Below are 25,294 nucleotides of genomic sequence, written 5' to 3' on the forward strand. Positions count from 1 at the left end.
TGGGGGTTAAGGCGAGAACCAGGGGTTACTAGACGAGGTGAACAAGGGCACCTGTGGAATATTCTCTTGTGGGAGGTCTTTGCTCTTCCATAGGAGGATACAGCCCACCTGTGAGAAAGGGAATTTCTGTGCTCCCACTTGGCATGCTGCTTTCCCAAGTGCCACTCACCCTTTCAAGCTACAGAGGCTTACGGGGCTTGAAGTTCAGGGAACATAATGCTGGCATCTGAGGGCAGTGAGGAGGAGGTAGGAGGTGGATGAGCTAGACCTGTCCCTGGGGAGCATGCTCTATGGTTGCTGAGTCTGACCTCCAGCATCACAGCTGTGCAGGATCCTCCTCGCCACCCCAGAAGCACTGCAGAAGGTACTGCCTCCTGAGCCTGCAAATTCTGGGAGGATGTTCTACAATGGAAGCTGAGCTTACACCATGAACTTGTCATAGTAACCATTTTGGATAGAAAAAATAGTTGATGCCTTCCCCAGTTTTCTTCAAAAGAGGATCCCGAACAGGATTTAAACTCTGGAGGGCGACCCGTCACTCATTTCTATGCTGGGTTGTGATCTGGTGATGCCCTTGGTTCTGTTCGGGTAGATATGGCTCTTTGCTTCTGCATCAAATGGCCCCAAACTCCCAGGCTTTGGGAACTCATCAGTCTGATTTTATGTTTATTCATGTTTTCACTATGAAACTGTATTACTATAAAACAGGCAGGTGCCTCATGCCACCTTCTTATGTATTCCCTCTGAGCTGCTTCCAATATTCTTGGGCTGGCAAGTGAAATCATTAGCCTTATAAGGATTGTATATGAAGTAAGAGTCAGTAGGCTTGGAGTGAGGAAGGCCTGAGGAGCTCTACTCTAAGTTAAGGGATTGAACTCTGTGACATTTTTGTCTGTCCAGAGGCCTTCTGTGTTTTCTTGTAGCTCCTTGATTTGGTCCAGCATAGACAAATTGACTTCCAGAGGACGACAACATGCATGATCTGTACATAAGATCTTTGCCAAGGTCAATTAAGTCAGAAGGAAATAATAACTGTACTAAGATAATTTTACTTCAAAGACGGCCAAACATAACTTACACAGCTGCACACCTACACACCTACACAAGTACACACACACCTACGCACACACAGCCCCCTACACAAATACACACACACATACCACACACAGCAATGAAAGACAAAGGCACAAAAAAGACTCACCTGCATTTCACGTTTATATCTCTGTGTCCTAAAAAAATTGTCTGGGAATAAATAATTAGAATCATAACATTTTCAAGTTGGAAAGAACTTTCAAAGTCCTTTAGCTTTGCTCCCCATTTTAGTTCAGGAATCTCTCCTATTACCTCCGGGACAGACGGGCACTTTTTCCCCTTCTTGCATAGTTCCAGTAATGAGGAACTCAGTGCTTTTTGAAGTCTGATTTCATCAATGGAAATCTCCAACAGCAAGTAACAACACCAACCCCTGCCACATCTGATCTGCATTTCGTGTGCATGTGTTAAGCTTCTAGTAGGGTTTTAATGTAGGTGTCCTTTGGGGGTTATGGCGTATGTGTGCACCTATGGGAATGGGGGGGTGGAACTTCCCTGTGGATGTTCCTGCTGTCAATCATCTTGGAATCATCTTGGATCCTGAGATAGAAACTGCAAAGGCTGGTTTAGCTGGAGAAGGGACTTCTGTTTCTCTGAGCCTTACTTACTTCTTGGGTCTGAACTGAAGATATCTTGGAGTTCTTGCGATCTACCTGGATGGGGTAGGGCTGATGGACATTGTCCCAGGGAAGAGGATAGGTAGGCATACGGTAGAGAACACAAAGGGAAGATGAATGAGCCACATTCTGAAAGTGGCATGACCTGGATTCACATTACCCTGTGTGTTTATTTCCCGCTTTGTCATCCCTAAGCCTTTGGAAATGTCTGGCTTCAATGTTGCACCCTGGCCCAGTTGTGTAATGGCATTAAAGGAAGAGTTGAGGGTCAGAGTTTATTTCCCTAGAACATTAGAGGCGGGGGTGGGGGGGTGGGGGTGGGTGGAGCCCTCTGAAGCCACTGTGGGTTTCAGTGATTACTGAGGGACTCTTCAAAGAAATGTGAATATTGGGGAACAAGAGTCCACCCACTCTTCTCCACATGGTGATTCACCCATCACTGCCATCCTTTTATTAAGCAAGCTGCCAGGTTTCCTACACAAGTAATCCCTTAAATTGGCCTGAAATCTGTTTCCCACTAACTTTCACCCACAGGACTCAGTCTTTTCTCTCAGAAGCACAGAGAACAATCATCATAACCCCTGACATTCATCAAGTGCTTACTATGTGCTGGGCATTTACTGAGCACTGTGTTGTATCTCATTTATATTATCACCCCATTTTACAGATGAAGAAATTGAGGCTGAGGGAGGCAAAATAATTTGGCCAAGGCCTGACCTCAAATAAGTGCCAGGATTTGAACTCAAGCAGTCTGATGTCAGAGCCCACGGTCTTGAACTCTCAGAAAGTCTGCTTGTCTTGTCCCTGTGGCAGCTCCACAGAGATCTACAGCCCGTGGGCTGGCCTCCCTGGACCTATTTCTTCAAGTCTGAATCCCCACCCCAACCCCCTCGCTGTTTCTCCTTGTGCCATTTCTCAGGAGGAACTTGGTCAGTTCCTCCTGACCAAGGTCTGGGACAGACAATGCGAAGAATACAAAACCCAAGTCCATCTGACCTCCTGTGACCTGTCCCACTTTGACACCCTGGACAGCCTCAGGCTGAAGCCTCCGGAAGCACCATTTTAGCTGCATTCCCCGCAGGAGGCTGTATTTTTCCTGTCCATCCTCAACATTTCTTCTGCCGGAACAACAGGCTCAGTTTTCCCTTCTGATAAATCTGGTCATCCTAAATCTGGGGCTTTGAGCAAACAGGAGTGGCCAGCCCCACGCAGCCCTCATTTCGAAATGCAGATTCACTTGGGCTGCTATTTTGGAGGTCTGGTTTCTTTCCCCACACACAGTGGTTTTAAAGAAAAGGGAAGGGAACACGGCAGAATATTGGCAGGGGAAAGATGCTGGGAGAGAAGACCCACCTGGGCAGTCTTTGTGTTTCAAAGTTCCCCAAACACGGGCTCTTGGAGAAGCTCTGTGAAAAAGAGAGTCCTCAGTCACATAAAATTGGGAAATACAGTTTTAGCAACCCCTACTTTTGGAGATGAGCATATTAAAGATTGAAGTTCCGGGAGTAAAAAAGCCTAACTAGTTTTGTTTAATTCAGTTTTCCCACTAAAAAAATACAGCCTTGTTAAAAATCTGGAAAACAATGATGCAGAGTGGAAGTTGCAAACAGGCGCCCGATGGCCTAAAATATTCCTCAGATAGGTTTGATTTGGCCTATACAGGGCTTCAATTTACTTTAAATTAGTTACTAGCTCTTAACAATTGGAATATTTCTCATAATAATCTGTATTTGGGTGTTCTCGGGAAAATCAGAAGATCTGGAAACACTGGTCCACATTCTTGCATGAAAACAGTCAGCTGGACACGAGGCTGAGGTCTTTTGCTCCATGCAGTCCCTGCCTTCCTCGGCCAACACGGTGGCCCCTCTGCTTTACTCATTTGTGATACTTGCCTGGCCCAGGAGTTCCCCAACCTTGCTTTCCCTGCTGTGGAGATTTCCTTGGGTAGGTGTTGGCCTGGGCGACCTCTGAGGCCCATTCATCTATCCATCCCTGCAATACGTACTGATCGAGCTTCTGGAGCCTGTGGAGAACAAGATGTATACAACAGCTTCTGTCCTCGGGATTCTAGGGCTGCCAGTCTAAGATTCAAGCTGTCAATTGAAGAACGAGGAGGGGGAGGGGTTGGGGAGAGAGGTAAGACCCCGGCAAGGCCAGAACCTACTTCTGGTGCTTGCCAAAGTCGGTGCTTGCCAAGTCGTCCCTACTCTCCATTGCTGTCTCTACTGCCACTCAGCCAGCCGCTGTTAGCCCCAAGAGGGAAGAAGCCACCAACTTGCTCGTGATTTAGACGAGTTCCCGGCCATCTCAGGGCCTCAGTTTCACCAGCTGTAGAATGACCGGCTTGGCATAGAAAATTATGCGCCTCCCTTCCAGGACTGGCACTCAGAGAAGCTAAGACTCCACGATCGAGGAATGTCCGACCGGGCCATTCCAGAGCTGTTCCATCGAATTCCGCGCAGCCCCCTCCCTCCTCTCCCCAGTCTGGGCCAGGGCGGAGGCTGGAGCCAGAGGGCCCAGCCGACCCGGGCTTCCCGCCCGGGGGCGGGGCCTCCGCTGGACGCCCCGCCCCTCTACCTGGGGCTCGGCCCCAGCAGATGTTACAACTTTTTCGCATTCTCTCCCGCGGTGTCCCCCACAGACCCGCCCAGCCCGTGCTTCCTCCCCCTTCCCCGCTGGGGTCCTGCCCACCACCCTACGGAGCCGACAGTTCTCCGGTCTCCGGGCGGGGCGAGAGGCTGGGCCAGGGGCTGGAGGGTCGGGAGGAGGAGAAAGGGAAAGCAGAGGCGAGAGAAATTAGGAGACGGGAGAAATCGAGGGCTAGAAGGAAGAGGGGAGTCAGAGGATGGTGGAGAGCACTTTTTGGAAGCCGCCACACCAAGTCTCAGGCTGGCCTGGCTGAACTGGGGGAGAGGGAGCACGGGCGGCGCAGAGCTGGCGCTCAGGCAGCGGGAGGCAGCTCGGCGCGGGCCTGACCTCCCCAGAGCGCCCCGCTGCGGCCGCGCAGGTCCGGCCTCATAGTCCAGACAGTCGCGGACTGGCCGCTGGGCCTCCCCTGGGGACGCTGAGCGCTCTCGCGGTGTCCGGGCGGGCTGGCCGGAGGGCGTGCGGGCCGTGCGCCCTGGGCGCGCGAGGCGGTGAGGCCCTGGGAGCCCTGCGCGCCGGGACGCACGGGCCGGCATGGCGATGCACGCCCTCACCGGCTTCTCTCTGGTCAGCCTGCTCAGCTTCGGCTACCTGTCCTGGGACTGGGCCAAACCGAGCCTAGTGGCTGACGCGCCCGCGGAGGCCGGCGATCAGCCCTCGGCCGCTCCACGCCAGCCTCCCCACATCATCTTCATCCTCACCGACGACCAGGGCTACCACGACGTGGGCTACCATGGCTCAGATATCGAAACCCCTACGTTGGACCGGCTGGCAGCTGAGGGTGTCAAGTTGGAGAATTATTATATCCAGCCCATCTGCACGCCTTCGCGGAGCCAACTTCTCACGGGCAGGTAGGCATGGCCCAAGCCACTGATGCTGGTGGTTCAAGCCCCAAATAAACCCAACTGTAGGTTTCACTTGTACCAACATTACCCCCACCGGGAAGCTCGGGCTCACAGCCAGTTCTGTCCCCAATTGGCTGTGATCATTAGTAAGTCCTTTGCCCTTTATGGGCCTCAGTTTCCCTACTGTACGCTGAATGGGTTGGATCATCTTTGGGGTCTTCTCCCCCTGATGTTCTAGGACATTCAAACTCCACGCCATGTGAAGGAGACATCTGGTCATCTCTTTGTTAGAGGGACATGGCAGCCTCTGACACTTAGCTTTGAGTGCTGCTTCAATATACACACCCTGAGACTCTGAGCAAATCACTTAACTCCTCCAAGCCTCAGTTTTCTTGTCCGTAAAATGGGGTGAACAGTTTTAAATCTTGGAAAGGAGTGGTGAGGATGAAACCAGTTGCATATAGCCTGCTTGGCTATCAATAAATGGCAGCCTCTATGTCACTGGAGGGATTAGGGTCCCCAAATTGTTTGATGACAACATTGGGAGGAAGCCAAGGAGTTGATAGGTGGAGGAGAAAGACACACACAGGATGCAGTGACCTGTGTAGCCTTGGGCTAGTCACTTCATTTCTCAAAGCGTCTGTTTTTTCATCTGCAAAATCCTCCCAAGTTGGCTGGGGGCCCCAAGGAGACGTGCTGCTTTCTCCATAAGGAGTTGTCCACAGGCAAGGTGGTAGGATTACAGGATTAAAAGAGCAGGGAAACAGGAGGCGTGTGTGTGTGTGTGTGTGTGTGTGTGTGTGTGTGTGTGTGTGTGTGTAGAAGGCAAAACGCTGGCCACTTAGGAGAAAATCCTTTGGCACGGCTGAAGCTAATCCTTGGATGGGGCATGCTTTCTCCCAAGTTCTACCCAAAAGCCTCTAGTGTGATCTCAGACACCAGAGCCATAGTCTCCCTGTTTCCTGGATGGGAGAAGCTGAGGCACAGAATCAGGGAGGGCCAAACTCGATGCCTGGGCCAAACTTCGGGGTCTGTAGGAGAGAGGACTGAGAGGCCAGGTGCTTTAGAGGGGCCCTGGAGCTGGGAGTCAAAAGGGATGCCTTTTCTTTCTTCCGTCTGCTGCTCAGCATTGAGCTCTAGGAACTGGGAAAGAGAACAGGAAAGGAGAAGGGACACCAGTGTAAGTGTTGAGGGTTGGGGGCTGATGGTAAAGACCAAGTGTTGACCAGCCTCCAGAAGAGGGAGGAGGAATCTGCATTCCTGAGAGCTGTGCACATGTTTGCATTTCTCTCCGAGAGATGACTTTTGGTTTAAGCAGGGGAATGAACAGCATGCAGGGCAGTGTTCCAGCCCCCCCAGCACTTCCCCACCCCCCCGGATCTGCAAAGTTAGCTGAGCGTGGCTGGGCAGCGTCTGCCCTCCGCCCCCTGCAGCTGGCCCCATCTGACTGATGCTGACTACTCTCATTAGTGTTTGTTAGTGCGTCCAGTTGTGTTTGGTAAAGCTGGAGAGACCGTTTCCTGCATTACTCACTTGCAGACAGGCTGTGGTGACTTAGCTGGCCCACTCACTTTATGAACCAATGTTCATGGCGCCCAGCCCCTATGAAGAGAGGCTCGCTGTGACTCAGGGGCCTAGGGTACTTCCTGTATCAAATCTAATCGTTCATTAGCTTGACTGAGGTCTGCAGAGGCCACGTCACTGAGAGATTTTGAGCATGAGTCTCAGAGATCTGAGCTCAAGGCCCAGCTCCACTGCTTGCCAGCTGTCTGAACTTGGGCCCGTTGCTGCACTTTTGGGAGTCTCAGTTTTGTCACCTGTAGAATGGAGCTAATAGCAGTCTTCACTGTAGGTTTCTTATGCAAGGTAAGTGAAATAGTGTGTGCGGCATATAGTGTTAAAAATGGCAGTAGTGGGTCTTCCCTGGTGGCGCAGTGGTTAAGAATCCGCCTGCCGATGCAGGGGACACGGGTTCGAGCCGTGGTCCGGGAAGATTCCACAACTAAGCCCATGAGCCACAACTACTGAGCCCGTGTGCCACAACTACTGACGCCCTCCCACCTAGGGCCTGTGCTCCGCAACAAGAGAAGCCACTGCAACGAGAAGCCCACGCACCGCAACAAAGAGTAGCCCCCGCTCGCCATAACTAGAAAAAGCCCATGTGCAGCAAAGAAGACCCAACGCAGCCATAAATAAATAAATAAATAAATAAATGGCAGTAGTAGCTAATGATAGCTAACAACCAAAACAGCTTTTTTTTTGCGGTCACTTTTGGAGAGGGGCACAATTCAACTCACCCCAGCAGTGAAGCAACGGGGCCAACAGGCTCCAACTTTTTTTTTTTTCAATTTATTTTATTATTTTATTTTTTGGCTGCGTTGGCTCTTCGCTGCTGCGCGTGGGCTTTCTCTGGTTGCGACGAGCGAGGGCTACTCTTCGTTGCAGTGCGCGGGCTTCTCACTGTGGTGGCTTCTCTTGTTGCGGAGCACAGGTTCTAGGCGCGGGGTCTTCGGTAGTTGTGGCGCGGGGGCTTCAGTAGCTGTGGCTCGTGGGCTCTAGAGCACAGGCTCAGTAGTTGTGGCGCACGGGCTTCGTTGCCCCGCGGCATGTGGGATCTTCCTGGACCAGAGCTCAAACCCACGTCCCCTGCGTTGGCAGGCGGATTCTTAACCACTGTGCCACCAGGGAAGCCCAGCAAAACAGCTTTAAAATAAGGAAACCAAAACAGAAAAACCCATCCCAGTGCCTGGCTTAAAGTTGTCAGGAATTTAGGTCTGGGCTTGACTTTGATGCCCGGGAGTGAGGAAAACGTGTGGGGTTCTAATACACGTGTGAAGTTCCAGGCTTCTTATTTAGTTTGGGACTTGTAAGACTTGAGTAAAGGCAAGACACCCTAAGCAGATCACATGGGTGCCTTGACCACAGAAGGAAAGGGATATGAATGAATAAACGAGGAATGCAGAGTCCTGCTAACCATTTGCTCCTGCCTCAGGGTGTTAGCCTGTGTGAGTGGCCTGGATCTAGGGGCCACGTAAACTTGTGGGCAGACACATGAGAACTGGTCTCATAAAATTTGGGAACTAGAAGGTTTTTAGGGGTGTCCCATTCCAACCAACTCACTCCTACACATGACAAACTGAGGCCTCAGTGGGGGAAGAGAAGTGGCAGCCTAGTTTGCCAGAAGAGGGTCTGTGCTTGGACTCTGATTGGATTTATGTTCAAGTCCTGGCTCTGCTCCTGACCACTGAGTGACCTTGGGCAAGGTCTTTCCCCTCCTCTGGACCTTAGTTTCTTTTTAAGTTGAGGTGAATAAACTAGAAAATGACTTGGGTCCCTTCTGGCTCTAAAATCCTTTGAGGGCCATTCTTCATTCATTCATTTCGTAATTGAGTGTCCTTGAAACATCACCTGAATGCTAGGAATGCAAGGATGAGTAAGGGACAGTCTCATTAAATATCATCGGGCCCAAGAGCATGTACAGATGACTGAGTAGAATCCTACGGCCAAGTTGGACCAATGAAGATTTGTACTAAATGCTGTGGGAACCCAGAAGCAAAAGTGACTCATTCTTTGAGTGAGAAACTTTACAGTGAGGGTAGCATTTGGGCTGGGCGTTTAAGAGTGAATAGGAGTTTTCTTGGGAGTGTAAGACTTGCTCTAGGCCCCATGGCAAGTTAGTGGCTTAGAGTGTAGGGACTCTGAAACCTGGAGTCAGACTGCTGGGGATACAAATCCCAACTCCAGTTACTAATTGTGTGAATCACTGGACAAATGACTTAATTTACTGAGCCTCAGTTTTCTTACTTGGGAGACGGGAATAATAATAACGATAGACACCCCCTAGGTTACGGTGAGGATTTAGTGAGATAATTCCTATAAAGGGCTTGGCACAATGCTGAGCATGCAGCAAGTGCTTGGTGTCAGCTTTTATTATTGTTGTTGTTATGATTAGCCCGGGTTCAACTCTTAACTCCCCAACTTCCTAGCTGTGTGATACTGCACGGGTGGCTTAACCATTCTGAGCTTTTTCCTCCTCATCTGTAAGATGACAATGAGACCTGCTTCAGCTGATTTTGAGGATTCAATGAGATAATGCATTTGAAGTGCTTGGCACATTTGATAACACCTATTGGTTACTGTTACTTTGCTTACTGGTAGCGCTTGGATCAGAGCCTACCTCAGGGTGAGTGTTGGGGGTTGGGTGGCCAGAGCAGTGGTTTCTGGCTCACTGGTGCCTTCTGTGTCCTCCCCTCTTCCCACCAGATACCAGATCCACACAGGACTGCAGCATTCCATCATCCGCCCTCGGCAGCCCAACTGCCTGCCCCTGGACCAGGTAACACTGCCCCAGAAGCTGCAGGAGCTGGGTTACTCTACCCACATGGTGGGCAAGTGGCACCTGGGCTTCTACCGGAAGGAGTGCCTGCCCACCCGCCGGGGCTTTGACACCTTTCTGGGCTCTCTCACAGGCAACGTGGACTACTACACCTATGACAACTGCGACGGCCCGGGGGTGTGCGGCTTTGACCTGCACGAGGGCGAGAGTGTGGCCTGGGGGCTCAGCGGCCAGTACTCCACTCTGCTCTATGCCCAGCGCGTCAGCCACATCCTAGCCAGCCACAGCCCCCGGCGGCCTCTCTTCCTCTATGTGGCCTTCCAGGCGGTCCACACACCCCTGCAGTCCCCTCGCGAGTACCTGTACCGCTACCGCACCATGGGCAACGTGGCCCGGCGGAAGTATGCGGCCATGGTGACCTGCATGGATGAGGCCGTGCGCAATATCACCTGGGCCCTCAAGCGCTATGGTTTCTACGACAACAGTGTCATCATCTTCTCCAGTGACAATGGTGGCCAGACCTTCTCGGGGGGCAGCAACTGGCCACTGCGAGGACGCAAGGGCACTTACTGGGAAGGGGGCGTGCGGGGCCTGGGCTTCGTCCACAGCCCCCTGCTCAAGCGAAAGCGATGGACAAGCCAGGCGCTGGTGCACATCACTGACTGGTACCCGACCCTGGTGGGTCTGGCGGGTGGCACCGCCTCGGCAGCCGACGGGCTGGACGGCTATGATGTGTGGCCAGCCATCAGCGAGGGCCGGGCCTCGCCACGCACGGAGATCCTGCACAACATTGACCCGCTCTACAACCACGCCCGGCATGGCTCCCTGGAGGGTGGCTTCGGCATCTGGAACACTGCCGTGCAGGCCGCCATCCGCGTGGGCGAGTGGAAGCTGCTGACGGGAGACCCGGGCTACGGCGACTGGATCCCACCCCAGACGCTGGCTGCCTTCCCCGGCAGCTGGTGGAACCTGGAGCGGATGGCCAGCGCCCGCCAGGCTGTGTGGCTCTTCAACATCAGTGCTGACCCCTACGAACGGGAGGACCTCGCTGGCCAGCGGCCGGATGTGGTCCGAGCCCTGCTGGCCCGCTTGGCGGACTATAACCGCACAGCCATCCCCGTGCGCTACCCAGCTGAGAATCCCCGAGCCCATCCTGACTTTAATGGGGGTGCTTGGGGGCCCTGGGCCAGTGATGAGGAAGAAGATGCAGAAGAGGAGGAAAGTAGGGCTCGAAGCCTTTCCCGAGGGCACCGTAAGAAAAAATGCAAGATTTGCAAGCTGCGATCCTTTTTCCGTAAACTCAACACCAGACTGATGTCCCACCGGATCTGATGGGGGGAGGTGAGGTCCTTCCCCGCGCAAGCCTGGCCCTGGTCCTCACCAGCGAGGGGCCCCAGGTCACGTCCTCATCTGCAGGGAAATGGAGGGCGTCGAGCCCCTCAGTTGAAGGGTGGGGAGCTTGGTTTAGGAGTCGGAAGAGAAGAAACTAGACTGGGATCCCTGGGTCCCAGTCCCACCTCTCCGTTGACTTGCTCTGTGACCTCGAGTGACCTGCGTGAGCTCTCTGGGCCTCAGTTTCCTCATCTGGAGAATGAGCTCTAAGAGCTTTGTCGCTCTGTGGTGTGGACCTGGTGCCTGGGGCTGTGGTGGAGTTCCCATCAACTTTGTCACCTCCTAGCGCACTTAAGGCCTTGCTCTTGAACCCTGGGCCTCTGTGGTACTTCTTGGGTGAGGGGCCTCCTGGAGGCAGCTCCAGGCCTGGACCTCAGCCGAGGCGTGGTGATGCGGCTGCTCTCTGAAGGGACCCGGGGGTGACCTTCCTGGATCTTCATGTGGCCTGGGCTAGTCCTGGGAACAGACTCGTGGCGGGAGCAGTGGTGGTGAGCTCGTCTTCCTGGGAGGGAAGGGGAGGACTGGGCATGGCTATTAGCTCCTGCAGGATCAAGCTATGAAAAGAGCCGTGCACCCACACTCAGGACATCTGGGTTCTACTCTGACCTTCGGCCCAGTCCTTTTCCCCTGGGCCTCGATTTCCCCACCTGCAGTGGGAGTGCTAGCCCTGGCTCTGCCTACCTCACAGGCCTGTAGAGGACTGGCCGAGGTAATGGTTGTGGAGGAACCCGTGAACTTGATTAAAGCGCAGTAACACGGAAGCGAGGGCTGCAGTGCGGTTGCGAGCTCATGTGGGTGTGTGCACGTGCGTCCTGGGCCAGGCGTGAGCTCACTGTTGGTCCAGGGAATGGGAGAGGAGGTGGGCAGGGGCAGAACGTATGGGACCTGGTCACAGAGCCACTGTGGGGCCTCGGCAAATCTCAGGCCCACTCCGGGCCTCACTGTCCCTGTGTACAGTGGACAAGCTGGGAGCCCTCCCCCTAGGTGTTCTGGGCGCCCCTAGGTGTGTGAGTGTTGGGGGACACGGGCTGGGCGGTGGGGAGAAGAGGCATGGGGGTCTCGGGGCTCGCTGGCTGTGTAGCGGGCCTCTATCCGCACACTGCGTTCTGCATATCTCCCTTCAGCTTCCAGTCGGTGCAGCGTGTGTAGGCGAAAGCCCTGCTGTGAATTTTGAAAATAGTTATTTTTGTCTCTGGCAAAGGAGGCCTGTTAGGACTCGTCAGCATGTGGATGAGCGGGACGGGTGGGGTGGGTGCGGTGCAGTGAGGGGGCTTCGAGAATTGGTTACAGAGCTGCATCCCTCCTGCAGAGGTTGCCGAGCCCAGGAGGGAGGGGCCGGCCTGGGGCTGCGGGGTGGAGGTGACCGTCCATGTCCTGGGGCCCTTCCTCCCGGCCCTGCTCTCTTTACCTCTTAGGGCCTCCCCCCAACTGGAACCCTTCTCTGTCTCCAGGATGTTGATGCCTGGGTCATGATGGGGCAGGGGCAGGACCAGCTGGGGCCTCCGGGTTCCGGCCACCCCCAGTTCTTCTGCCTGCTCTGGAGGGAAACTCTGAAGTCCCAGGTCTGGCATACCCCAGGGATGGGTTATCCATGGTCTGCCCATGACCCAAGATATTCCAGCTCTGCCGGGTCCTTGTCCCAGCTGCGTGGGCTGGCCCTTCCGGAGTGGCTTGAATTCAGGGCTCCCCTGCTGCTCCAGGCTTACACCAGTTGAGCGGAGGCCTCTCCCGTGTGTGCTGAGTTGGCCCTGCCCAAGGTGGCCCAGCCTCCAGCTCCAGCCCTGCTTCTCTTCCTGGGTCTCTGCCTTTGGGGCCACAAGTACAGGACCATAAAAGGCCAATTTCCGCTCTTCCCTAGGCACCAAGGCCTACCGCCTGTGGCCGATCTGGCCCCCAACATGGAGAGTCCAGCTGGGGCTGGGGGCTAGGGGCTGGTGCCTGCTCCCCATGCCCTGAGAAGGAGGCTTGATCTTATCTTAAACCCAACCTAGAGCTCATCTGCCTGAGTCCTGCCTAACCCAGAACCCAGCTAACAGCCCAGAAGCCCCACTCAAGCTTCAGTCTGTAACCCCGTCCACAGCCCAGCAGTCCCCAAGCCTGCCTAACTGGGGCACCGGCAGCTGGCCGGGGCCTGGGATTCGTTGCCCAGGATGAGGGGCAACTCAGGGCTCAGGGCGTTGTGACGAGAGGCTCAGCCTGCTTGCTGTGGCGTCTGCTCTGCCCAGCAATCAGCATAGCCCCCGACCCCCTTCTTCCCACCCCCTCTGGCTCCTGCCTTCCCCCCAGCCAGGGCACCTGGGTCTGGACTCTGTGTCAGGCCCTTGAATGGCATCTCCAGGCAGATGCTTGCACCGCCTATGGTGAGGAGGGATGGAAGGAAGGGCAGGCCAGAGGCAGCTCTGGCCCCTTAGGGGAGTGGAGCCTGGAGATGCCAGACAGGCCCCCTTTTCCCCCTTGGCTGATCTGCCAGCCAGATAGGTTAGAGCCAGGGGCGGCCCTGTCGGAGTTGGGCCCTGTCTGTGAGGCCCTGGGCAGGGATGACCAGTCCCCTAGGAGCCAGGAGAGAGCCCTAACCTGGCTGGAGGAGCAGGGCTCTGGGCCCCACCCTGGGCCTTGGCACTATTTCCTCTTCTTGGTTGGTGCCTTTGGGTACCTTGGGACCTAGGCAAGTAGCCCCGAGTGCAGGAAAGAGCGCGGCAGGGAGGGGAAGGGAAGGAGCGCTGCTGGGGGAGTCAGGCATTCCGGCTTGTCATCCTGACTGCCCCGGACTTGTGCGACTGCAGGAGGGCAGCTTCCTCTCTCTGGGCCTCAGTCCCCTGTCTGTAAGGGGCCTGGGCCAAGTGGAGTCCAAGGAACACAGGGTAGGGTGATGCAGTCAAACAAACCTCATATTGGTTAAGTCCCGCCACATCTCTGCAAAACGGGAGACGATCGTACCTCTCGCACGGACATTTGTTATGAGGTATAAATAGTGCAATATGTAAAGTGCTTAGCACAGGGCTTGGCTCTGAAGTGGAAAGAACTATTTTTCACGTCCTTGGAGTCAGTGAAGGAACATCTTGTCTTTACATTTCTCAGGAAGGAATGGAGGCCCCGCTGGGAAAAAGACCTGCCGTACACACTGACAGCCAATGGCAGGACTTGAACTTGGGTCCTTGAGCTGAAGATTGTGCTGTGCAGACATGGGCCCAGTAGCTGTGGTTCTCTGTCCCTTGGCTCCCTGTGTCCCTCTCCCCTGCAAGGAGTGCCACGTATGTGGGCCACCTCAGGGGACTGAGCTGCTCCCTGACCCCTGGCTCCTCTCCCTTCTGAGTGCGAGGCTGGCATGACTTACTGCAAGTAATGAACCAAATCACTCTCCACCTAGACCCTCTGCAGAATCATTTCTCTCTTGGCCCACTTTCCACCGATTCTGCCCCCATGCTCACTGCCCTTAATGGGACAGGCCTCGTGGGGACCGCGCAGATGGCACGTGTTCTGTGGTGCCTACCCAGACCCTGCAGGACCCTGAGGCACTCGGGCGTGTGTGTGTGAGCACACGTAGAGGCTGTGCAAGGTGGGATTTGAGTCGGGTGTCACCCCCTGCTGTGGCCCAGGAGCTTGGCCCTGGTCCCCGTTTGTCCCTCTCCAGCTCCATGGGGTACAGCCTGTGTTCCGGTTCCCTGTCCTAGCGTGTCAGAGCCAAGCTCAGTGCCCTCCAGGGCTCCCGGCCCTGGCCACCAGCAAGTGGCAGGCAGGCCTGCTCTTGAGTACGGCATGCAAGTTGCAGCTGGGGGCACACGTGCTGGCTCTCCTGCTGCCACATCCCTGGGAAGTGGGGAGTCTGGCAGAAACAGTCCCCCTGCTGCAATCAGCAGCTCGTGCTCTCGGCGCCACCGAGGCAGGACTGGCTCCTTGCTGCCCGCTACCACCGGGCACAGCTGCCAGCTTCTCGGGCTCAGGGGAGGCAGTGAATTAGCGGTTGTGCCTCCTTGGCAGGGCAACAGTTACAGTCAGGTTGGGGGTGCCTGTCTGAGGCAGTGCCCACACCCCTGTGCTAGGCTCTCGAAGGTTCGGAGGGGTGTGTGTGTGTCTGTGTGTGTGTGTGTGTGTGTGTGTGTGTGTGTGTGTAAGAGAGTTGCCAAGGAGACCTTTTCCTCTTCTCCCTTCTCTTCCTCCCTCTCCATCCTCTCCGGGCATCTCGACACCATCAGGATCCTACAGCCTGGGTCCTGCCCATCCCCCCAGGACCGTGTGCACAGGATCCAGGCCAGCACCGGAAGGGAGAGAAGGATGACTGAGACTGAGAGAAGGAGAGGAGGGGAGATAGAAACAAGAAAGGGGATGAAAAGGAATAGGAAGGATAGGGACACCTGAGAAGGAAGAGCTCAAGGGAAGGAAAGGAGGGGTGAGGAGAGGGGAGAGGATCAGGCCAGCTCCAGGCCAAGCAGAACTATCACCTCCTTTATTCAGAACATTAGATTCCCATTAATACAGCCTCAGGGCACAGTTGCCTTTTGTCTTATTTGTTAATTTCTAAAGCACCATTAGGTTGACACCTGACAAGCTGAGGCCTTGTGACCCCTGCCTTCTAGCCCCAATCCCTTGTTCTGTGGGAATTCTGCAAACCAGGCCAGGGCAAGGTGATGTTCAAACCATGAGCTCAACTCCAGTGGGGACTCAGAGAATGGTACCCAAAGTGCTGGGACTTGAAGATAGTGATGTGTACTTGCATGCTTCAGAGAGAGCAGTGTGAAGACGGAGGGACTTTTCAGTCCCTTAATAAGAATAATTTCCCATCTATTGAGCATTTACAGTGTGTCAGACACGGTGCTCATCTCATTTAATCCTGAGAACAGCCCTGGAGCTAGGGAATGTTTTACTCTATTTTGCTGATTAAGAAATTGAGACACAGGGAAGCTAGGATACCCATCCCAAATCACACAGCCTATAGGTCATGGAGTCACTCTAACCACTGCAGAACGCTGCCTCTTCTCTCCTCTGGGCAATGATGCAAGTGGTGACTGAGGACTGTTCCAGTGCTTTCGTGTGTGGTAGCCATCCCCTCCTGGCGACAGGCTAGAGGGTCTGGGACACGGAGGTGGCGGTGCAGCCCTTCCTCCAGTTGTGCGCATTCGCCTCTGGCCTCTAGCGGTATTCTGTGCCCTGCCCGCTGCCCACCGGCTGTGCGGCCCCCCGAGCAAAGGCTTCTCTTCTCTGCCTCTGAATTTCAACGTTGGCGGCAGAAGCAGGAAGCATATTGTGCGCAGAAACAAAACTGAGTGGTTTTTCCCTTTTGTGAAGGTGGTAATGGTGCAATTAGTGGCTAAGCCATTACTCCCTCCTCCCTGGCTCTCCTCCCCTCCTTCCCCTCTGCCTCCCTCCTAGTTCTCTCCTGGGAAGAAATGGCTGCATCAGAGTCAACTCCATCATTCTCTCCCACTCCCAGCTCTCAGGAAGAGGGGCAGAATTGTGGGGGGGTGTACCCAGATTTCTCCAGGGGCTCCTGGACCTAGGGTAGTGAGTCAGGGATCTGCTGGGGTTGGGGATGACCAACAAGCAGACAATGTGTCCAGCAAGTGAGTGACCAGTAAGGCAATTTGGAGGTTCAGAATGGGTGGGTTAGAAACCCAGAGGGTTTGGATCCTGGATCCTTTTATCCTGTGCTCATTGTGGGCAAGTGCTGGCATGAGACCTCAGCCTGGTGGGCTGTGAAGTGAGCTTGAATGGAGGAGGTGGGTGTGAGGGTCTGAGATTCTGAGTTCAAGCTAGAGCGATGGGGGTGGTCATGGTCTCACTTTAGACCTTCCTTCTCCTCTTCTAGAAACTAAAAAGAGGCCTCACAGTTACATACTCCCCAAAGGCCTCTACAGCCCTCAGCCTGTTCTATCTTCACAGCCTTCCTCTGCAGTGGCAACTTTGTTCTGTTTTGTAGAAAAGGAGCTAGAGGCTCAGAGAGGGGCTGTGACTTTCTCAGCGTCACACAGTTAATATATGTTAGGACTGGAATTGAATTCAGATCTTTAAACGCCAGTCCTTTTCCTTCTTACCCCCCCGGGCCTTGGGGTGAGATCTTGGGGCCATAGATATGGTTATTGCCCTGAAGAGCTGAAGTTGGCCAGGAAAGTGCCCACAAAATTTGGGAATGAGGATTTTAGGGCAGGTCCACGGCCACTCCCCTCCAAGCCAGGCCATGCTCCCCTCCCCACTGCCGCCTCCACCTCTTTCACCTTGACTTGAAGCACAAGCAGAAACTGGGACATGAGCCCCAGGAGATCAGATCTCCATGGCCCCTCTGGCGGCCTGGGGTAACGGAGTGGTTATGGAAGAGACCTCAGGAGGGGACCAATTGTCATGGCTGAGAGGGGTTGGGGTGAGCAGGCAGCCAGGGATATTCCCTCCAGAATCCTGGTAGCTTCTGTGCACTTCCCCCTAGCTAGGGTCCCAGTGTGATGGACAAGGTGGCAAAGAACAGAGAGAGAAAGAGAGAGAGAGAGAGAGCAAAATAAAGACAGAGGAAGAGGCAAAAAAAAAAAAAAAAAAAAAAGAGGGGGGAAAAGAAAAAAAAAAAAAAAAAAAATTAGAGGGGAGCAGAGAGATAGTTACAGAGGTTACGGTGATCCACTGAGAGAGAGAGATCCCAATGAATTAGCCATCGTTTCCCTGTAAACCTTAGAACCTGGCTGTTGCCAGGGCAACGGGGCAATACCTGTCTCTCCAGAGGAGATGAAGTTGCCAGGGTAACTGCATCCTGTCTTTCCGGGGGACCATCCCAGAATGTGGCACCCACCAGCCGTTACCATGGCAACTGCCTTTTTGCCCCATTTAATCCCATCTTGTCTGTTACAAGGGCCCCACAGTTGGAAGTGGGGGAGGTGGGAAGATTGAAGATTACTTGTGGACTAAGTTTGTTCTCCTTCCCCTCCTCCAACCCCTCCCTTGGTCCATCACCTCGGGGGTGCTGGGTCCGCCCACCCCCGGGTCCACACAGGCCTGCAGTACTGTGTGCAGTAGGGCCAGGGCGCCAGGGAGCAGGTTTTGAAGTGGAAGGCAGGCAGGTGTTGGGGAGGCAGTTACCGGGGCAACGGGAACAGGGCGTTTCGGAGGTGGTTGCCATGGGGACCTGAATGCTGACGAAGACTCGCGAGGCTGTGAGCAGCCACAGTGCTCTGCTCAGAAGCCCCGGGCTCGTCAGCCAAGCCGGTTCTCAGTTTGCACTTGGCAGCACGGGCAGGCGAGTGGCCCCTAGTTCCGGGAACAGAGCAGCGGCATCCCAGTCCTGGTCCTCCAGCCCCAAGCCTCGCCTGCCCACCCAGCGCCAGGATGGCCACCATCACCTGCACCCGCTTCACGGAAGAGTACCAGCTCTTCGAGGAACTGGGAAAGTGAGTTGCACCTCAGAGAGTCCTGGAGGGCTCAGGGAGTCAGTGTCACGGGTGGGGGTGTGCACCTGCAGTGCTTCCAGTGCACACACAGGGAGGAAGGCTGCATGTGTTTGGGGGCACTTGTACGTGCAGAGTGCCTAGAGCCAGGTGCGGGCATGTTTGCCAAGATGAGCCAAGGCCAGCCCGGCGAGTGTGTGCGTAGAGGTGAAGGGTTGACAGTGCATGGCAGTGTCTGTGTGTGTACACACACACACACACATACACACACAAATGCACATGACCTGGGCACACACAGATTCTTAGAAACAGGATTAAAAAGGGATCTTCCCAGTCAGCTGAGTCTAAGGCTGGAATCCCCTGTTGAGTTTCTCTTGAGGTGGCCATCTCCCTCAACTTGGTTACTTCTGGTGACAGAGAGCTCACCACCTCCCAGGTAGTTCCTCCTGCCTTTAGGCACCTACAGCAGCTGTGCAGAGTGGCCAACTTCTCCCTGTAAGCACATCCCCTCCCCACCTCCCCCCTGCCAGCTCCTGCCAGGGGTGAGGGCAACGATACAGCAGGGGTTAATAACGGAGCCACTGGTGAGGCTTCCTAGGTGTTGGGAGGGGGGGAGGGGATGAGGGGAGGGACAATCAGGCGAGCAGTGGGGGGACACTGCTGTTGCAGGGGCTAGTGATGTGAGGGTGCACCAGCTCTGGTCTCTTGGCAAAGTTGTCCAGCCCCAGAGCTCGTTTCCTGCCTCTGATGACTGGTGTAGAGAGAAGGGTGGGAGGATGTGGGGGGTGGAGAGCCCTTTGGGGTAGACCGATAGATTGTGGAGTGTCAGGGAAGCGTTCCCGGATGCCGCCAGCTAAGTCTGGATCCATGGTAGGGGTACGGTGTAGAGGCAGAGTTTTCCCCGTGGGCAGAGCAGCTCCAGTGCCCTGGGTGGTCCCCACTGTAGCAGCAGGAGTGCAGGGGAGAGGGGCCTTGTGAGCAGGTATGTGCTGCTGTGAGGTCTGGATGTGCACACACAGGGGTGTGCTTTGTTGTGTGTTGCTGCGTGAGGACTGACTCTGGGGTACACTTGCATGCACTGAAAAGGTGTGCATGTGTTCACATGTGTGTGTACCGGAAGGGAGGTGCTGGTGTGTGCTTCATGTGTAAGGCCTAAAAATGCAAGTGTGCCCTGCAGGGGTGGGTGGATGCAAGTGGCACAAGCAGGTCCATTGGCTGGTTTGCAGGGGAATGAAGGTGTGTACATGCGGCACTGTGTGTACACATGTATGGGCGGTCAGAGCTGTATGCACATCAGCTGTGCGTAAATATATGTCTGTGTAAGGATGCACACGTGGGACTGGGGCTCACTGGTGCTCCTGTGAGGTCTGGACCTGCACGTCTGTGAGGAACAGGGGGGCATGTCCACGGGAAGGTTTATGTGTGTGCATGTGAGGCCTGGGCCCATGGGCTCGGGTGGGAGTGTGGGTGTTGAAGGCGTGTGTGAGCTCAGGCTGGTGTCTGCATATATGTGGGAGGTGGGCCTGTGGCTGTGTACAAGTAGGCTGCCCGCACACACACACACACACACACATGCACACACACACACACGCACTCACACAGTTGCACACCAGGCTATCCTGATACCTACAGGCACACACCAGCTCCCTCATACAGACACACACCCATGTGCAGATGTGTGCTCACTCCTGTCTGCAGATTTCCTGTCTTTCTGAGTGTGTTTTTGTGCTGGGGATGTGGGGGGCTGGACAGCAGGAACGAAACGTTTGGGGCTGCTCTGGAGGACCGAGGCTGTCTGCTGCACTTGTGCAGGGACCCCTTCTCAGCTGGGTTCTGGCACCCACGGAACCAAGGATTCCCTGATCAGCTGGGAGCTGCCTTTCAGGGTGCGAGCGAGCCTCGGTTTCGGGAGGACTGCGTCACAGAGTGCAGTGAGATGGAGTTGAGACATGACTCAGGCGCTCAAAGTGAAAATAAAAGTGATGTTTTGCCCCAAGAGGAGATGGATATCATGCAGACTGGGTGCTGTGGGGGTGACTTGTCAGGGAGAGCCTGCGTGAGCCTTCTCAGCCCCGCTGTCTGCTGGGGCGCTTGGAGGGATTGGGGCAAGGGCAGAATTTCAGGGGACAGGGAGCCCTTTCGTGGCCATGGCAGGAAAACTGAGGGTGGCAGGCATGGCCAGGCCTAATCTGATCAATTTCAGACCTTTTCCTTCCACAACCATCAGCGCTCTTAACCTTTTTAAGGTCACATATTCCTCCAGGTATATGATGAAAGTCTAAGTCTACCTTCCCTAGAAAAACACACAAACTTACGAAATGGTCCAGGCAATGTCAGGACTTGCAGGACATCGGAAAGGCTAAGGATGGGCCTGAGGTTCAGGATGCTTGTATCCGAAAAAAAAAGGAGATGAGGCTCTACACCTCTAATGCCTGGATCTAAAAGACCTGGGCGCATCACCGAGGAGACAGGGCTTTCGTGCTCTGCGTGCAGCTTCTGTCCAAGTGCCTAGTGGGACAGGAAGTGGCAGTGCCCACAAGGTCTGGACCTCACCACCCATAGCACTGTGACACTGGGCGGACTGTAGCACCTCTTTCCCCCCACCTGTAACCTGGAGATAAAAAAGCGCTGGGAGGATGAAATGAGATGGTTCTCATAAAGACATAGTGACAAGCCTGGCATGCTGGGGTCATTGTTGCCCTCAGACGAACAGGCTGAAGCTGACCTGCCACGTCTTTACCTTTTGTCTGGAGTTTGCCCAGCTTGGCAGAGGGGCTGACCAAGACCTGCCCCCCACCCCACCCCCACAGGCTAGCGGGGATATGCAACAGCTCCTGTTCTGTGGGGATAAGCAGCGAAGGTGCCTGCAGGGCCCATCCTTCAATCGGTGACCCAAGGTCCCTGTCAGTCGGGACACTGCTGTTACCACCCAGAAACCGAGCCCCCATTCTGGGAGCCCATGTCAGATCACTGGCACGGTGACTGCCTGAGGCAGCTGGGCTGGCCCTCCAAGGGGACGTGGGGGTCTTTGGACCTCCTTCTGAAGGGCCCTGGCTGCCCAGCTGGAGAGGAGGACACGTGCCTCTCGAGGGCTTCCTGGCACCCTGCCCAGTGAGGCCTGGCTCCTGCCTGCAGGCCTTTGAACAGCTCGTGGGAGGGCTGGCAGTCCCTCCCCCGCCTGGTGGGCAGCCAGTTGAGGGGGCGTGAGCTGGAATCAGGGCCCTGGGGCCTCTCGATGCCACTAGACGAAGGTCGCACTGCAGCGTATGATTCACGTAAGCCAGGAACTTGATTCCAGTTTCCCTAGAGGGTTGAGGTGGGGCTGTCTCTTGGGACCCGGAGACTAGCTCACTCCCTCCTCCCTTGACCCCAATCCTCCTTCCTCCCATGGGAGAGAGAAATGGAAGCCCAGACCTTAGGAGCACAGATGCCTGTTTGGAGGCAAAAGGCAGGCTGCAGCGACGCCAGCTGCAGGGTCAGAGTGGGCCCGGGCAGTGGGACCAGAGCTCCCCCGCAGACCCAGCCTTCTCCAAGACCAAGATCAGGGGAAGGGGTTGGGTTCCAAGAGGTGGAGAAGGAGGATGCCTCCACCAGCCTTTGACACGCTCTGGGCTTTGGATCCCACTCCCAGGAGAGGTTAGTTAGAGAGGCAGAATTACGCTGCAGCCCGTGTAATCAATGGGCTGCACAGAAAGAGGCTCAGGAGGGGATTTCACTTGAGAAAGGGGTGCGGGAGGAGGGAGGGAGGCTGGAGAGCTTGCAACCCACTCTTTCCTCTCTAGAAACAGGGGCCTGAAACTGACTTAAGGGCGGTGTTGGGGCTGGGGAGGGGCTGCAGGCGCCAGCAAGTTTGCCCCAAGGAGTGGGGAGAGCTACCTCCAGAGCCCCCCCAACCCCGCTTACCTCCATGGCTTTGTATCATGAATGGGGCTTAGGCTGGGATGATCCGTGGGGGACACTGGGGACCAGAGGCAGCTCCCTGTGCTGGGCGGGGGTCGGTGGGGGCGAGTCCAGGGTCCTGGGTGCTTAGGTTCTCTCTTGGGACACAAGCTCTAACATCTGCAAAATGTGTTTAGCAATCCCGCCCTTCCCTGGCAGAGCTGTTAGGAGGATCGATGGTGTAATATTGGAGAGGGAGAAAATACATGGGCATCGATGTACTCCCCCCACCAAAGACCGGTATTGTGCTTTTATTTTGCTTCTAATAACCTCTCACCTTCACAGCATTTTGGGGCCAGTGTGACACTTCTCCACCCATTAGCTCTGAGGGAGGCAGAGAACTTACTCGCCCATCTTACAGATGAGGAGACTGAGGCTTAAGAAGGTGGAATGACCAGTTCAGCAGACTGGTGGCAGCTCTCAGGCTTGGGTTTGGGTCTCCAGCACCCTGCGTGTGGGGGGAGGGTTGATGAGAGGGGTCGCTTCTGGTGCCCTGTCTGGGGAACACTTCCAGGGAAGAGGGGTGTGGCCTTGTGGATGAGGGAACTCTGAACTGTCACTTATATATGTCCAATCATGATTCTCCTTCTAATTTGAGGCACCACCCTGGGTGGATTCCTTGTCCTTGGTGTACCTCAGCTTTACCATCTGTGAAATGGGGATCAGAACACTTCTGCAGATGCTGAAATGTGCCGTTAGAGCTGCTACCCTCTTTAGCCTCCGTCTGTGGAAGGCACCCTTGAAGAATTTCGGGCTTCCAGAACACCAGAGCTGGGAGGACCATAGACACTGTCTCTCACAAGCATCAACGGTGGAGCCAACGCCCAGGGAGAGGTGGTTTGCCCAAGGCCACAGGGAGAGGCAGAAGCAGGGTCTGGTAGGGGACCAGATGGTGTGCAGGGGCCAGAGGCCAAGGATGGGAAGTTGGGGGGCAGGTGGGAAGGGGACAGCCTTTCCTCCCTCCTCCTCCGAGCCAGCAGAGCGGAAGGCACGCACATGTTCTGGTGCATGCCGCAGGCCTCCGCCTCCACACAGCCTGAGACACACTGACACTGCCGAGCTTCCCTCCCGCCTGCCTGCCTCCCTGCACAAGCGCGCGGTGACTGCTGCCAGCACCCCTGCAGTCTTGGGCCCCGGTCCTCTCAGTGGGGTGATGGCAGAGCCTTGGAATGCAGCGCCTGCATCCTGTTGCTAGTGCACGAACACACACACACACACACACACACACACACACACACACACACACACACACACACACACACATGGGTGCATGTGGACGTGCAAGTACACAAACACACTGGCTCCAACAGGGCATCGAGCAAGAGTCTTACCTCCCAGTGCATGGAGAGCAAGATGATGCTGGCTAGGCTTCTGGGCTGTCTCTCTCTCTCTCTCTCTCTCTCTTTCTCTCTCTCTCTGCCCTTGCCTCTCGTCCTTCCCTGTGTCTCTCTGGTCTCTGTTTCTTTCTCTCCCCTTCCCTCTTTTTTGTGCTGGTCCCTTGGCCACAGTCCACCCCTCCTGCATGCATGTTGCCCGTGTCACGGTCTCTTCTGAGCCTCTCTCTGGCACAGTAGGAAGCCTCCCTCCCCAGGCCAGCCTGATGCAGCCCCCCAAGCATATCACAGCCTGCTGACATCCAGCCCAGGCACTAGATCTAGGTCCTCGTGGGGCTTAGCTGCCCACCAAGGCGTCAGGTGGGCCTGTAAGGCCGGTGGGACTTTCTGTGCTGGAAAACGCTGACAGCCTTGGTGTCTTGGCATCACATAAAAGGAGGAACACTTCTGTGACTCTTGCATCCACTCAACAAGTATTTCCTGACAACAGACTCTGTTCCCAGCCCCAGGCTGAGCCCAGCAGATACCACATGCCAGACTTATGTCATCTCTGCCCCTTTGGGGCTTATGGATTAGTGAGAATCTGACATTAATTAAATCACTTCAGATATTATTATTTAAATGCAGCTGGTTAAGGGCTCTGAGCACAAACATGGGGCTATGAGCTGCAAAGAGACCTCAACTAGTTGGAATGAGGGAGGTATCAGGGAAGGCTCCCCTGAGGAGGTGACACTGGGGAGCTGGAAGCTGAATAAGAGTCAGTCAGAGGGAAGAGGGTGGAATAGTGTTCCTCAGAGTGGGAACAGCACAGGCAAAGGCTTTGAGGTGTATATTTTGATGGAGCATGTCAGCCCCAGGGAGGTTGGTGGACCTACTCTTCTTAGGCCTGCTCAACTTGCCTCCAACTTTTGGATGCCTGGGTACTAAAAGGAATATTAAAAACCTATAGAATGTCTAGAAGAGGGGGCCTAGGCAGGGTGGCCAAGGTCTGGAAGCCAAATTAAGTGAGAGAGGGCTGAGAAGCTGGGGGAATTTAGCAGGGAGAAAAGACCCCTCAGGGGTGTGTCCTCTCCCCTCATCTCTGCAGGGACATCATGTGGCCCCAGAGATGAGACAAGGCTGCTCTGTGTGGCCCTGGAGGGCAGAGCAGGACCAAACGTGTAGAGTAACAAGGAGGTGGGTTTCAGCTCAACGTAAGGAAGAACTTTCCAATGGGCAGAACTGCCCTTCTACCGCCCAGACGGACATGGCCTTGGGAGATAGTGAGCACCCTGCTAGCAGAGATATGCATGCACTTCCACAGCCCTCTTCTCACCCCATGCCTCCAGTTCCCTCCTGCCCTGCATCCCTGTCCTCGCCTGGTGAGATGCTGTGCTGCAAGCATGAAGTGGGCGACGGTTTCGGGGCCAGAATAGCCTCAGTTCTGCACAGAATACCAAAATGAAGAGTGCTCCCTTGTCTTAGGGACAGGGAAATAAGGCCCAGAGAGGGTCAGGGCCTTGCCTGAGGTCACACCAGCCAGTGACACATGAGGTTTGGGCGCTCCAGCCTCCTTCCAGTCCAGTGCTTGGCTTTTTACCCCTTGGAGCCTCTCTCTCTGAAGCTCTGAAAGTCTTTGCTGTGTATGTGTCGATGGAGCCAGGCCAGGAGGCCCTTGGAGCCTGGGGAGAAAGCAGACCCTCAGCCTTTTTCCTGCTTTGCCTGCTCTGATCCTGTCACCAAGCTCTGTGGA

The 25,294-nt window shown here is 55.1% G+C and overlaps 2 protein-coding genes across 8 annotated transcripts in view; both read left to right on the forward strand.

Annotated features, from left to right (window-relative positions):
- Positions 1 to 4,305: 4,305 nt before the first annotated feature.
- On the forward strand, positions 4,306 to 17,535 carry ARSI (arylsulfatase family member I). 2 transcript variants are annotated; one of them, XM_027081574.1, is made up of 3 exons: positions 4,306 to 5,206; positions 9,464 to 10,725; positions 17,423 to 17,535. In XM_027081574.1, the coding sequence occupies exons 1-3, from the start codon at positions 4,890 to 4,892 to the stop codon at positions 17,533 to 17,535; spliced, it is 1,692 nt and encodes a 563-aa protein (XP_026937375.1). In that variant the 5' UTR covers positions 4,306 to 4,889. The 2 variants fall into 2 exon arrangements, with proteins under 2 accessions (XP_026937375.1, XP_026937374.1); XM_027081573.1 differs by lacking the exon at positions 17,423 to 17,535 and having other exon boundaries at positions 4,310 to 5,206; positions 9,464 to 11,689.
- A 480-nt stretch (positions 17,536 to 18,015) lies between these two features.
- Positions 18,016 to 25,294, forward strand: part of CAMK2A (calcium/calmodulin dependent protein kinase II alpha) — a 66,103-nt gene continuing 58,824 nt past the window's right edge. For 4 of the 6 annotated variants that reach the window (XR_003427724.1, XM_027081578.1, XM_027081581.1 and 1 more), the window contains exon 1: positions 18,195 to 18,292. Coding sequence is in view for 5 of the 6 variants with exons in the window: in XM_027081578.1 (XP_026937379.1) it covers positions 18,231 to 18,292 (62 nt within the window). In the remaining variant the exon portion in view is untranslated. Of the gene's footprint in view, positions 18,293 to 25,294 lie in introns of all 6 variants that reach the window. The other 2 variants (XM_027081575.1, XM_027081577.1) reach the window with 2 other exon arrangements.

This window comes from Aethalodelphis obliquidens, unplaced genomic scaffold (genome assembly GCF_003676395.1).
Source record: "Aethalodelphis obliquidens isolate GAN/ISIS:26980383/991018 unplaced genomic scaffold, ASM367639v1 scaffold45, whole genome shotgun sequence".
Taxonomy (NCBI): domain Eukaryota; kingdom Metazoa; phylum Chordata; class Mammalia; order Artiodactyla; family Delphinidae; genus Aethalodelphis; species Aethalodelphis obliquidens.